The sequence below is a fragment of the Delphinapterus leucas genome, chromosome 9, assembly GCF_059928025.1.
Source record: "Delphinapterus leucas isolate spDelLeu-1000000601 "Yukka" chromosome 9, BTC_Dleu_Yukka2, whole genome shotgun sequence".
In the NCBI taxonomy this organism is placed as follows: domain Eukaryota; kingdom Metazoa; phylum Chordata; class Mammalia; order Artiodactyla; family Monodontidae; genus Delphinapterus; species Delphinapterus leucas.
Window position 1 is genome coordinate 40569810 of NC_143137.1, and position 13868 is coordinate 40583677.

The following is a 13868-nucleotide window of genomic DNA, read 5'->3' on the forward strand; positions in this document are numbered from 1 at the left end:
AAAAAGATCTTGCTGTGATTTATGTCAGAGTGTGCTTCCTATGTTTTCCTCTAAGAGTTTTAAAGTGCCTGGTCTTCCATTTAGGTCTCAAATCCATTTTGAGTTTAATTTTGTGTATGGTGTTAGGGAGTGTTCTAATTTCATTCTTTTACATGTAGCTATCCAGTTTTCCCAGCACCACTTATTGAAGAGACTGTCTTTTCTCCATTGTATATCGTTGCCTCCTTTGTCATAGATTAGTTGACCATAGGTGCATGGGTTTATCTCTGGGCTTTCTATCTTGTTCCATTGATCTATGTTTCTGTTTTTGTGCCAGTACCGTATTGTCTTGATTACTGTAGCTTTGTAGTGTAGTCTGAAGTCAGGGAGCCTGATTCCTCCAGCTCTGTTTTTTTCCCTCAATACTTCTTTGGCTATTCAGGGTCTTTTGTGTCTCCATACAAATTTTAAGATTTTTTGTTCTAGTTCTGTAAAAAATGCCATTGGTAATTTGATAGGGATTGCATTGAATCCGTAGATTGCTTTGGGTAGTATAGTCATTTTCACAATATTGATTCTTCCAATCCAAGAACATGGTATATCTCTCCATCTGTTGGTATCATCTTTAATTTCTTTCATCAGTGTCTTATAGTTTTCAGAAACAGGTCTTTTGTCTCCCTAGGTAGGTTTATTCCTAGGTATTTTATTTTTTGTTGCAATGGTAAATGGGAGTGTTTCCATAATTTCTCTTTCAGATTTTTCATCATTAGTGTATATGAATATAGGAGATTTCTGTGCCTTAATTTTGTATCCTGCAAGTTTACCAAATTCATTGATTAGCTCTAGTAGTTTTCTGGTGGTATCTTTAGGATTCTCTATGTATAGTATCATGTCATCTGCAAACAGTGACAATTTTACTATTATTTTCCAATTTGTATTCCTTTTCTTTTTCTTCTCTGATTGCCGTGGCTAGGGCTTCCAAAACTTATGTTGAATAATGGTGAGAGTGGATATCCTTGTCCCTTTCCTGATCTTAGAGGAAATGCTTTCAGTTTTTCACCATTGAGAATGATGTTTGCTGTGGGTTTGTCATATACGGCCTTTATTATGTTGAGGTAGGTTCCCTGTATGCCCACTTTCTGGAGAGTTTTTGTCATAAATTGGTGTTGAATTTTGTCAAAAGCTTTTTCTGCATCTATTGAGATGATCATATGGTTTTTATTCTTCAATTTGTTAACATGGTGTATCACATTGATTCACTTGCGTATATTGAAGAATCCTTGCATCCCTGGGATAAATCCCACTTGTTCATGGTGTATAATCCTTTTAATGTGTTGTTGGATTCTGTTTGCTAGTATTTTGTTGAGGATTTTTACTCTATATTCATCAGTAATATTGGTCTGTAATTTTCTTTTTTTGTAGTATCTTTGTCTGGTTTTGCTATCAGGGTGATGGTGGCCTCATAGAATGAGTTTGGGAGTGTTCCTTCCTCCGCAGTTTTTTCGAAGAGTTTGAGAAGGATGGTTGTTAGATCTTCTCTAAATGTTTCGTAGAATTCACCTGTGAAGCCATCTGGTCCTGGACTTTTGTTTGTTGAAATATTTTTAATCACAGTTTCAATTTCATTACTTGTGATTGGTCTGTTCATATGTTCTGCTTCTTCCTGGTTCAGTCTTGGAAGGTTATACCTTTCTAAGAATTTGTCCATTTCTTCCAGATTGTCCTTTTTATTGGCATACAGTTGCTTGTAGTAGTGTCTTAGGATGCTTTGTATTTCTGCGGTGTCTGTTGTAACTTCTCCTTTTTCATTTCTAATTTTATTGATTTGTGTCCTCTCCCTCTTTTTCTTGGTGAGTCTAGCTAATGGTTTATCAATTTTGTTTATCTTCTCAAAGAACCAGCTTTTAGTTTTATTGATCTTTGCATTGTTTTCTTTGTTTCTATTTCATTTATTTCTGCTCTGATCTTTATGATTTCTTTCCTTTTGCTAACTCTGGGTTTTGTTTGTTCTTCTTTCTCTAGTTCCTTTAGGTGTAAAGTTAGATTGTTTATTTGAGATTTTTCTTCTTTCTTAATGTAGGCTTGTATAGCTATAAACTTCCCTCTTAGAACTGCTTTTGCTGCATTCCATAGGTTTTGGATCCTCATGCTTTCATTGTCATTTGTATTGTTCATCTCTGTTTGTTTGTTCTTTAAGTCTTCTAAGTCTTTGTTAAACATTCCTTGCATCTTCTGGATCTCTGCCTCCATTCTTTTTCCGAGGCCCTGGATCATCTTCACTATCATTATTCTGAATTCTTTTTCTGGAAGTTTGCCTGTCTCCACTTCATTTAGTTGTTTTTCTTGGGTTTTATCTTGTTCCTTCATCTGGTACATAGCCCTCTGCCTTTTCATCTTCTCTGTCTTTCTGTGAATGTGGTTTTTGTTCCACAGGCTGCAGGATTGTAGTTCTTCTTGCTTCTGCTGTTTGCCCTCTGGTGGATGATGCTATCTAAGAGGCTTGTGCAAGTTTCCTGATGGGAGGGACTGGTGGTGGGTAAAGCTGACTGTTGCTCTGGTGAGCAGAGCTCAGTAAAACTTTAATCCGCTTGTCTGCTAATAGTTGGGGCTGGGTTCCCTCCCTGTTGGTTGTTTGGCCTGAGGCAGCCCAACACTGGAGCCTACCTGGGCTCTTTGGTGGGGCTAATGGCGGATCTGGGAAGCCCCACGCCAAGGAGTACTTCCCAGAACTTCTGCTGCCCATATCCTTGTCCTCAGGGTGAGCCACTGCCACCCCCCACCTCTGCCGGAGGCCTTCAAACACTAGCAGGTAGGTCTTCATCAGTCTCCCCTGGGGTCACTGCTCCTTCCCCTGGGTCCCAATGCACACACTACTTTGTGTGTGCCCTCCAAGAGTGGAGTCTCTGTTTCCCCCAGTCCTGTCGAAGTCCTACAATCAAATCCCACTAGGCTTCAAAGTCTGATTCTCTAGGAATTCCTCCTCCTGTTGCCAGAACCCCAGGTTGGAAAGCCTGACGTGGCGCTCAGAGCCTTCACTCCAGTGGGTGGATTTCTGTGGTATAAGTGTTCTCCAGTCTGCGAGTCACCCACCCAGCAGTTATGGGATTTGATTTTACTGTGATTGCGCCCCTCCTGCCGTCTCATTGTGGCGTCTCCTTTGTCTTTGGATGTGGGGTATCTTTTTGGTGAGTTCCAGTGTCTTCCGTCAATGACTGTCCAGCAACTAGTTGTGATTCTGGTGTTCTCGCAAGAGGGAGTGAGAGCACGTCCTTCTACTCTGCCATCTTGGTTCCGATAAAGCTGAATCTTTTTTCTTTTTTTTGAAACATCTTTTTTATGTAAAGAACAATTGCATACCTTAATGAAATCCTCTTGCTTCCAGTATTTTACTTGTTTAGAATGCTTTCTCTATGAAAGAAGGAATTATTGAAGGAAATGGGTAGATGATCATGAAAAATGTGGTCAGAAATATGCTTATTGCTCTTTTTCTTCCTTATATTATAAAATTTAGGGGAGGATACCTAGAAATAGAGAGCATGATAATTTTCTTGCCTTTTGCTCACTGGCATAATTTGGCTTTAACTTGTTAAGGCAAATATGATTTAATCTGGCCTGAAATCATTGTCAGCATTGAGTCTTCCTATAGTGGGTAAATTCCATTCCCTCCACCAGCTATAGAGCTGACACACAGATAAATCTTTCCTTGTAGGCTTAATAACATGGGCACCAGAGAAGGCTGTTTATACCAGAGAAATGTCAAGTGTTTGCTATTATTGTGAAAGCGTAAATATTTAGTCACCTGCTTGAGAGCTTAAAATAATGGTCTGAAATGATTAATGGGAAAGAATCTAAAGATTAAATTGAAAAGGGGGTTATGTTTTATTTACAGTGTAGAACTGACTACACACACTGCTGAGGTAAATTTAAAAATTTAAAACTTAATAAGGACGAAGCTAAGAGTTTGAGTTGTTTGACCAAGATGTTATCATCCTCCCATGTAGGGGTGTGGGGGAAAGAAGTTGAAGTGGACGTTGAACTGCCATGGAAGTTTGTTACTAGTGAGCCCAAATTAGGGCATTTTTGCATTAAGAGTAGCAGCCTGACCTGAGAGATTTCTGTTCTCGGGTTCACTTATCACCAGTGTTAACATTTCAGTTTATCTGGGTGCTTGAAGTGAGTTATTCTTCCTACTCCTCATTCGACTAACTTGTGGAGATTTACGTCCGCTCTGTAGCTTACTGTGTATTCCACTGAAGGATTCAAGTCCTGAATCAAACAAATTCTCCTGAATTCCTCAGTCTGATAACCATGCGTATTTTGCATTCATTTCAATTTGATGGGGGAAACTGTAGAAAGTCACTTGCTTAAAAGCACTGCAAGACCATCCAAGATTTTGAGAAACTGGAGAAGAAGCAGAATCATGCTCTGCTTGGCTGGTACTTCTTGTGTCCAGGTTATTGCCCTGCAATGTCCCTTTCTTACCCTGCTTTCATTTTCATCTTCCCCAATGGCCTGCTTTGGCTATTAGCTCTCATCCTGATGGCAGTAGAAGGTATACTCTTCTGTGCTTTGACTGCCATACCCAGCTTTCTCCTCTTCTCCTTTGCCTAACGGACATGTTAAAAGTTAGCACAGAACAGAGATATGGTGAACTAGAAGGAGAATACTGGGGACAAGGGGCAGCTTGGTTCCATCTCTGCCACTTATGACTTTTGTGTCCTTGGGTAATGCAATCATAAATCTCATTGTGCACTTATATTCCTACATTTCCCCAGAAATAGATTGGTAGGGTTTGAGGTGATGATTTGAGTAGTTGCATTCGTTTTGTCTGTATCACAAGTAACGTTGGTGGCTGAAACTGCAGTGGTAGGCGTGAGAGGAGTATCCTGGGAACAGATAGTATTCAACCTAGGGAAACTAACTTGGACAAGATAGCCAAATTTCAGGCTGTGTGTGGGCAAGGTAAACGTGGATCTGATCTGGACTCTCCTCCTTGTCAGTGGGGCCCCATCTGGTGGGCAGATGGGAACCTTGGTGGCAGGAGTCTGAGCAGACAGTGCTGCTCAGGTGGACGTCACTCTGTGCTTTGGGGGAGGGAACTGGTACAGAGTAGGAGCTGACCTCTAGCTGGTGTAGAGCAGCCTTCCCAGACTTTTCAAGACGTGGTAGTCAAGCCAGGAGCCAGGATAGAATCCCATTCGCATGGGCTGAGGTAACAGAGTGGGGATGAAAGCAAATACCTTTGGGATCTCTGGAGGTGCCCCAGATGCTGTTCTTGCACTATATATTATTCCAGAAGGTGAGAACCTTCTGTTGCAGAGAAGGATTTCAACATTCTGCCACAGTTTGCTTAGCATCTGGTCAGGTCTGGTCTCTGCAGTGAGGTTGGGCTTGGACAGCTGGGACCTGACATACTCATGACAGGCTTCCTTCATCTAAGATGACAAATGCATTTATTCATTTGTTTAATAAAAATTTACAGATTACTTACAATGTACCAGGGATTATACTGGACACTGCAGGTGCAAAGGTGAACCAGATACAGTCTCTGGCCCCAAGAGTCAGTCTTGCATCTGGGAAAGTGTAAGAATGAGGTGAGACTGATATTTTTTCCTATTGGTTATAAATGTGTGTATAAATATTATATATATATTTATATATTATCTATCTATCTATCTACCCATTATCTGTTGTAAAGCATATTTTTTCCAATATTTTGATAGTTTGAGATTTCAGGTTGACCTGTGTTCGCCCTCTACTGACTGCAAAGGCCATTCTTGACATTTTGCAAGGCCTACCAAAGACTCCCACATTTCTGAAATCTACAGATTCAGAAATGCCCAAATTAGTTGCTTTCTGCTCATAAAATATTAAAGGATTGCTACATTCTTTTTTTTTTTTTTGGTACACGGGCCTCTCACTGTTGTGTCCTCTCCCGTTGTGGAGCACAGGCTCCGGATGCGCAGGCTCAGCGGCCATGGCTCACGGGCCCAGCTGCTCCGCGGCATGCGGGATCTTCCCGGAATGGGGCGCGAACCCATGTCTCCTGCATCGGCAGGCAGACTCTGAACCACTGCGCCACCAGGGAAGCCCAGGATTGCTATATTCTGATTGAGTGCTAGACATCAAATTATAAAACACCCTGTAGTAAGAGGAAAATTGCTTTTTAATGGATTGCCTTTTGTTCATTGCCATATTAAATAAGTTACTAATAGGAGAAGTAAATCTGAGTGAACCCTTATGTTGGAGGAGATATCTGTTTTTCTTCTGAGGAAAATTAGGTTCACACGCAGATCCATCTTCCTTTGGTTTGTGTGTGTTTGCTTTTCTCAATTCCTAAATTCATGGTTTTTCTCAGGTTCATGTTAATGATTGACCTGGCACATCATGGTCAACATTACATCTGTAAGGAAGTACTGAGACCAAAGAAGTACCCAACTAAAGTTCTAACTGATTTTTCTACAGAAGTGGAAAGATTCAGTTTTCTAGAAATGTTTTGTCTTTTGATTTAACTTAAGGTCTTTTGAGGAAACCCACTTCTGAAATACCTGTTATATTTTGGTGTCTAAAGCAAACATATAATGTTCAGTTAAATTACTGACACCAAATAGTTATGCACAGGTTTTTCCCTTTTAGATTGCTTTTTAAAAAGTGCCGTTTCTGCATCGCAATTATTGGCATATCGGAAAAGGCAGATGTTTAGTGGTGTGGTCTGGAAAACGACGCCTGCTTATGTACTCAGAGCGCTTTATCAAGGTTGTTTAGTTGAAGTCCGTAACACCCCCAGGAGTTAAGATCAATAGCATCTATGTTTATTAATGAAGAGAAGCCTTGTACTTACTGCATATTGTCTAGGGTCATTGAGCTCAAATTGGTGTTCAGGTTGCCCAAAGAAGGGTGCAGAAAGAGGCAGGGAAGTCGAGTGCTTGCATTTTGGCATCTGAATGACCCATTTGAATCACAGCTCAGCTGTTTATCAGGCGCCTTGGGCATGCTTCTTCTCTGTTCTGAGCTTCTGGTTCCTTATCCATAAAATAAAGATAATATCGGCCGCACCTATTTGCTGAGAGGGTTAAATGAGATAATGGATGTTGCTTTAGTTGGAAGAGGGATCGTTTTTTGGCAAGTGGTAGGATCTTACTTTCTAGAAAGAAACTGCAGGTTAAGCGAGGGAGGGAGAGTGCCCTGGTTTAAGTGACAGCTGGAACCAGGACCTGGAACAGCGTCCCTTGTTTCTTCACTCTCTATATTATGACTAAATTTTTTCTTTTAACCTGCTTTCTTCGTGAGGCTCGTTTGAGAGCAAGGCACTTGTGTTCTTAGTTTCAATTTTAAAAATTACAAAGAATACTGTTGACCTGGATGTAGTCGCATATCCCCATGTCCTGTGTTGTAGAATTGTCAGCCCCACTTAGAAGAACAAGATTAAGTAGAGGAGCAAGTTTTCAAAAGAAGAGGTATGGGGCTTCCCTGGTGGCGCAGTGGTTGAGAGTCCGCCTGCCGATGCAGGGAACACGGGTTCGTGCCCCGGTCTGGGAAGATGCCACATGCCACGGAGCGGCTGGGCCCATGAGCCATGGCCGCTGAGCCTGCGCATCCGGAGCCTGTGATCCGCAACGGGAGAGGCCGCAACAGTGAGAGGCCCGCATACCGCAAAAAAAACAAAAAACAAACCAAAACCAAAAGAAGAGGTATGCTTATGAGTGTGGGGTGAGTGAGGGTCGGGGGAAGCAGGAAGCGGTTTCCTTACCGAAGAAGGGAGGCGTAACACAGGTAAATCGATAGACTCGTTACAGCTATGAAGTCCTCATGAAGAAACCCTGCTCCTAATAGGAGCTAAAAATGTTACTGTTGTTTTTGTTATTGTAGTACTGTCTCCAAAGCAATAATAAATCATTGAGGGAGGTAATGAAAACTTGATTTCTGATATAAATAAGTTAATTACTTATCTTTTGAGTATGTAACACCTCATTCAGTTACATTCCAGTTATAGTCAGAACTAGGATATTTCTTTTTGTCTCTCACTCATTCATTCAATAACTAGGACTCGGGCTTCCCTGGTGGCGCAGTGGTTGAGAGTCCTCCTGCCCATGCAGGGGACACAGGTTCGTGCCCCGGTCCGGGAGGATCCCACATGCCGCAGAGCGGCTGGGCCCGTGAGCCATGGCCGCTGAGCCTGCGCATCCGGAGCCTGTGCTCCGCAACGGGAGAGGCCACAACAGTGAGAGGCCCGTGTACCGCAAAAAAACAAAACAAAACAAAAAAACCTAGGACTCCTCCTCTATGAGTCAGGATCTAATCCCTGCTGACAAGGACTTAGAGGACACACTCCATCCTCAGGCAGTTCACATGCTGACTGGAGAGTCTTTCACATAAACAAATAATTATAAAACATCTTACTATTTGTAAGTTACATTTAAATTATGTTAATGTCACTAAGAGGCAGTGTTCAGGTTTTTTTGTTCATGGGGAGCCAGGTGGGCTGAGGAAGCGATGTGACATGTTCCAAGAAGAGATATTTGAGTGTGTGGAGTCACAAAGATGAAGAGAAGAATAACCAGGCAGGCCCTTGTGTGTGTATGGTGGGTAGCAGCTGTTGAAAATTCTGGGCAGGGAGAACTGTAGGTGAAAGTAACCCAGAGGTTCAGAGAATTCTACAGTCCACCCTTCGTATCTCCGTGTTCTGCGTCTTTGGATTCAGCCAGTCCTGGAACCAATCCCCTGCAGGTACTGAGGGATGGTACTTTAGTGTGGCTAAAGCAGAAGGCTCAAGGGAACAGGAAAATGGAGGAGATGCTGGAAGAAGAGGCAAGAGTCAAGATAGAAGGATTTGCGGTGCAGAGGAGTTTGGATTTCACCAGGCAGTGGGAACCAATAGAAGAATTTTAATGACAAAAAGGAATGTTCCAGTCCTGGGCATAAAATTCTAAAATTGGATTACATTTTCTGGGTGTGACAAGAACTTGCAAGTATGATAATGTGCAGGACCAGGACCAGGGACAAGCTTACCTTACTCTAGCCCTGACCTAATAATAATCAACTGGGAGTCCGTTAGGAGGCTTTCAGCTTCAAGTAATCAAAATCCCAGCTCAAAATGGTCAATGTAAGAAGAACATTTATTGAGTGTCACAATTTCACAGTTGAGTAGGTCCTGGGGTTATCTGTTCAGTGGTGTCACCAAGGACCCAAGTTCTTTCCATCTTTTGGTTCTGCCATTCTTAGTGTACCAAATTTGTCCTCATTGCTGGTAACAAAATGGTGGCTACCATCACAGGGTCCAGGTGAACAAGAGGCTTTCTCTTCCAGTGAGTCTCTTTTAGGTGTGTGAAAATGTTTCCAAAAGCCCTCAGACGAAGTAGGACGCATTAGGGTGGTATGGCCGTAGACCCAAAAGCCCTTCAGCAAACTTTCTCTCGTTATCACTGACTAACACTATGGCCTGTGCCTGTGCCTAACTCAGTCATTGAGAGGGGACTGGAACCTTCTGAGGGTCAGACCAGTCATTTGCTTCTCCCAAGATTGAAACCAGCCTTCCTTGAGTGGCCATAGGATGGTAGGTAGCTGAAGAAAATTGGGGTTCTGTTAAGATAAGGAAAAACTACTTGAAACCCTTAATTCTGTCCCTTTACTCAGAAGAGTATTTTCTGCAGTTTCCTTACTGCTGCAAAAAACCATAAGAAATTGAAGTCAGATTATAGCCCTCTGTCATTTTGCTTTTATTGGGAGTTGGGGAAATGCAGTGTATTTTTTTAAGCAGCAGTATCAAAGGTTGCAGAAAAATGGAAATTGAAGTTTGATTATAACGTATTTCATTTTTCATCACTACGCTACTAGGGCTCCACTACCTTACTTTCCTTTTAGCAAATGGATATTTCCACGTCCTCAATTATGCTTTTGTGTGTGGGTTATTCTCAGGTGTGTTCTGAAGGGCAGAATGGACATACATTTGTGATTGAAGCCTTCATATTTCTCTGAAACAATTTTGCCAACTTCACCTGTATGACCATACATAATTAGATTAAAATTTAGTAACTACTTGTCTTTAAAAAAACAAGAATGAAATCTATATCACACACTATGAAAATGTTCGGCATTTCCTTACTTTGTCTTTCAGTGGAAGTATTTATTATAACACACCAGTGGTGCTGAGTGAAAGCACCTTGTATAATTCATCACCCAGACACCTCTGCTTTAGCAAGTAAAAATAACACAGGTGAGCAATCTGAAGGACTCTTTGGAGTGCACAGCAATTAGAATAGACACTTAACTCTGGGACATTGATGTTTTCATACTTTGAGAAGTACCATCCATCACTTTCATTCTTAGAACATCCTGGCTAAAGAAAACTCAAGAAAATTAGCTTTTAACAATTAAACCTCTTAAGGACATTTTTTCCTCATAATACTAGCTTGTACCTATGCTCCATGGAAAGTTGAAGCCTCTCAGATCTTGACTTTTTTTTTTTAATAGATCTTTATTGGAGTATAATTGCTTCACAATACTGTGTTAGCTTCTGTTGTACAACAGAGTGAATCAGCCATATGCATACATATATCCCCGTATCCCCTCCCTCTTGCGTCTCCCTCCCACCCTCACTATCCCGCCTCTCTAGGTCATAGCAAAGCAAATATCCCTGTGCTATGCGGCTGCTTCCCACTAGCTAACTATTTTACATTCGGTAGTGTATATATGTCCATGCTACTCTCACTTCGCCCCAGCTTCCCGCTCCTCCCCCCCAACCCCCTGTTCAAGTCCATTCTCTATGTCTACATCTTTATTCCTGCCCTGCCACTAGGTTCATCAGTACCTTTTTTTTTTTTTTAAGAATCCATATATATATATGTGCTACCATACAGTATTTGTTTTTCTTTTCTGACTTACTTCACTCTGTATGACAGACTCTAGGTCCATCCACCTCACTACAAATAACTCAATTTTGTTTCTTTCTGAGTAATATTCCATTGTATATATGTGCCACATCTGCTCTATCCATTCATCTGTCGATGGACATTTAGGCCACATACCCCGCCCCCCGCCCCCGCCACACACACACATTTAGGTTGCTTCCACGTCCTGGCTATTGTAAATAGTGCTGCAGTGAACACTGTGGTACATGTCTCTTTTTGAATTATGGCTTTCTCACAGTATATGTCCAGTAGTGGGATTGCTGGGTCATATGGTAGTTCTATTTTTAGTTTTTTAAGGAACATCCATACTGTTCTCCATAGTGGTTGCATCAATTTACATTCCCACCAACAGTGCAGGAGGGTTCCCTTTTCTCCACACCCTCTCCAGCATTTATTGTTTCCAGATTTTATTTTTTATTTATTTATTTTTTTTGTGGTACTCGGGCCCCTCACTGCTGTGGCCTTTCCCACTGTGGAGCACAGGCTCCAGATGTGCAGGTCCAGTGGCCATGGCTCACGGGCCCAGCCACTCCATGGCACGTGGGATCCTCCCAGACTGGGGCACGAACCCGTGTCCCCTGCATCGGCAGGCGGACCCTCAACCACTGCGCCACCAGGGAAGCCCCCCAGATTTTTTGATAATGGCCTTTATGACCGATGTGAGGTGATACCTCATTGTAGTTTTGATTTGCATTTCTCTAATAATTAGTGATGTTGAGCATCTTTTCATGTGCCTCTTGGCCATCTGTATGTCTTCTCTGGTGAAATGTCTATTTAGGTCTTCCACCCATTTTTTAACTGAATTGTTTGTTTTTTTGATATTGAGCTCCATGAGCTGTTTGTATATTTTGGAGGTTAATCCTTTGTCCGTTGATTCGTTTGCAAATATTTTCACCCATTCTGAGGGTTGTCATTTCGTCTTGTTTATGGTTTCCTTTGCTGTGCAAAAGCTTTAAGTTTCATTAGGTCCCATTTCTTTATTTTTATTACCATTTCTCTAGGAGGTGGGTCAAAAAGGATCTTGCTGTGATTTACGTCATAGAGTGTTCTGCCTATGTTTTCCTCTAAGAGTTTTATAGTGTCTGGCCTTACATTTAGGTCTTTAATCCATTTTGAGTTTAATTTTGTGTATGGTGTTAGGGAGTGTTCTAATTTCATTCTTTTACAAGTAGCTTTCCAGTTTTCCCAGCACCACTTATTGAAGAGACTGTCTTTTCTCCATTGTATGTTTTTGCCTCCTTTGTCGTAAGTTAGGTGACCATATGTGCATGGGTTTATCTCTGGCCTTTCTATCCTGTACCATTGAGCTATATTTCTGTTTTCGTGCCAGTACCATACTGTCTTGATTACTGTAGCTTTGTAATATAGTTTGAAGTCGGGGAGCCAGATTCCTCCAGCTCCATTTTTCTTTCTCAAGATCGCTTTGGCTATTTGGGGGCTTTTGTGTTTCCATACAAATAGTAAAATTTTTTGTTCTAATTAAGTGAAGAATGCCATTGGTAGTTTGATAGGGATTGCATTGAATCTGTAGATTGCTTTGGGTAGTATAGTCATTTTCACTATATTGATTCTTCCAATCCAAGAACATGGTATATCTCTCCATATGTTTGTGTCATCTTTGATTTCTTTCATCAGTGTTTTATAGTTTTCTGAGTACAATTATTTTGCCTCCTTAGGTAGGTTTATTCCTAGGTATTTTATTATTTTTCTTGCGATGGTAAATGGGATTTGTTCCTTAATTTCTCTTTCTGATTTTTCATTGTTAGTGTATAGGAATGCAAGAGATTTTTGTGCATTAGTTTTGTATCTTGCAACCTTACCAAATTCACTGATTAGTTCTAGTAGTTTTCTGGTGGCATCTTTAGGATTTTCTATGTACAGTATCATGTCATCTGCAAACAGTGACAGTTTTACTTCTTCTTTTCCAATTTGTATTCCTTTTATTTCTTCTTATTCTCTGATTGCTATGGCTAGGACTTCCAAAACTATGTTGGAAAGGAGTAGCGAGAGTGGACAACCTTGTCTTGTTCCTGATCTTAGTGGAAATCCTTTCAGTTTTTCACCATTGAGTATGTTGTTTGCTGTGGGTTTGTCATATATGGCCTTTATTCTGTTGCAGTCATTTCCTTCTATGCCCATTTTCTGGAGACTTTTTATCCTAAATGGGTGTTGAATTTTGTCAAAAGCTTTTTCTGCATCTATTGAGATGATCATATGGTTTTTATTCCTTAATTTGTTAATATGGTGTATCACATTGATTGGTTTGAGTATACTGAAGAATTCTTACATCACTGGGATAAATTCCACTTGATCATGGTGTGTGATCCTTTTAGTATGTTGTTGGATTCTGTTTGCTAGTATTTTGTTCAGGATATTTGCATCTATGTTCATCAGTGATATTGCTCTATAATTTTTGTGTGTGTGTGATATCTTTGTCTGGTTTTGGTATCAGGGTGATGGTGGCTTCATGGAATGAATTTGGGAGTGTTCCTCCCTCTGCAATGTTTTGGAAGAGTTTGAGAAGGATTGGTGTTAGCTCTTCTCTAAATGTTTGATAGAATTCACCTGTGAAGCCATCTGGTCCTGGACTTTGTTTGTTGGAAGATTTTTAATTACAGTTTCAATTTCATTACTTGTGATAGGTCTGTTTATATTTTCTAATCCTTCCTCCTTCAGTCTTGGAAAATTGTACCTTTCCAAGAATTTGTCCATTTCTTCGTGGTTGTCCACTTTATTGGCATATAGTTGTTTGTAGTAGTCTCTTATAATCCTTTGTATTTCTGCGGTGTCAGTTGTGATTTCTCCTTTTTCATTTCTAATTTTATTGATTTGCGTGCTCTCCCTTTTTTTCTTGATGAGTCTGGCTAAGGGTTTATGAATTTCGTTTATCTTCTCAGAGAACCAGCTTTTAGTTTTATTGATCTTTGCTGTCATTTTCTTCACTTCTATTGCATAAATGTTTATATTCTACTTCTGCTTTCT

General features: G+C 40.8%; 1 protein-coding gene across 4 annotated transcripts in view; it reads left to right on the forward strand.

The window, feature by feature from the left end:
* The window catches only part of ELMO1 (engulfment and cell motility 1), a 548606-nt gene that overhangs the window by 296166 nt on the left and 238572 nt on the right, over positions 1 to 13868 (forward strand). Inside the window, exon 1 of one of the 4 annotated variants that reach the window (XM_022583113.3) lies at positions 2598 to 2788. The exons of the other annotated variants lie outside the window; for them this stretch is intronic. Within the exon in view, the coding sequence (XP_022438821.1) occupies positions 2665 to 2788 (124 nt within the window). The 5' untranslated portion in view covers positions 2598 to 2664. Of the gene's footprint in view, positions 1 to 2597; positions 2789 to 13868 lie in introns of those variants that run through there. 4 annotated transcript variants of the gene reach the window in all.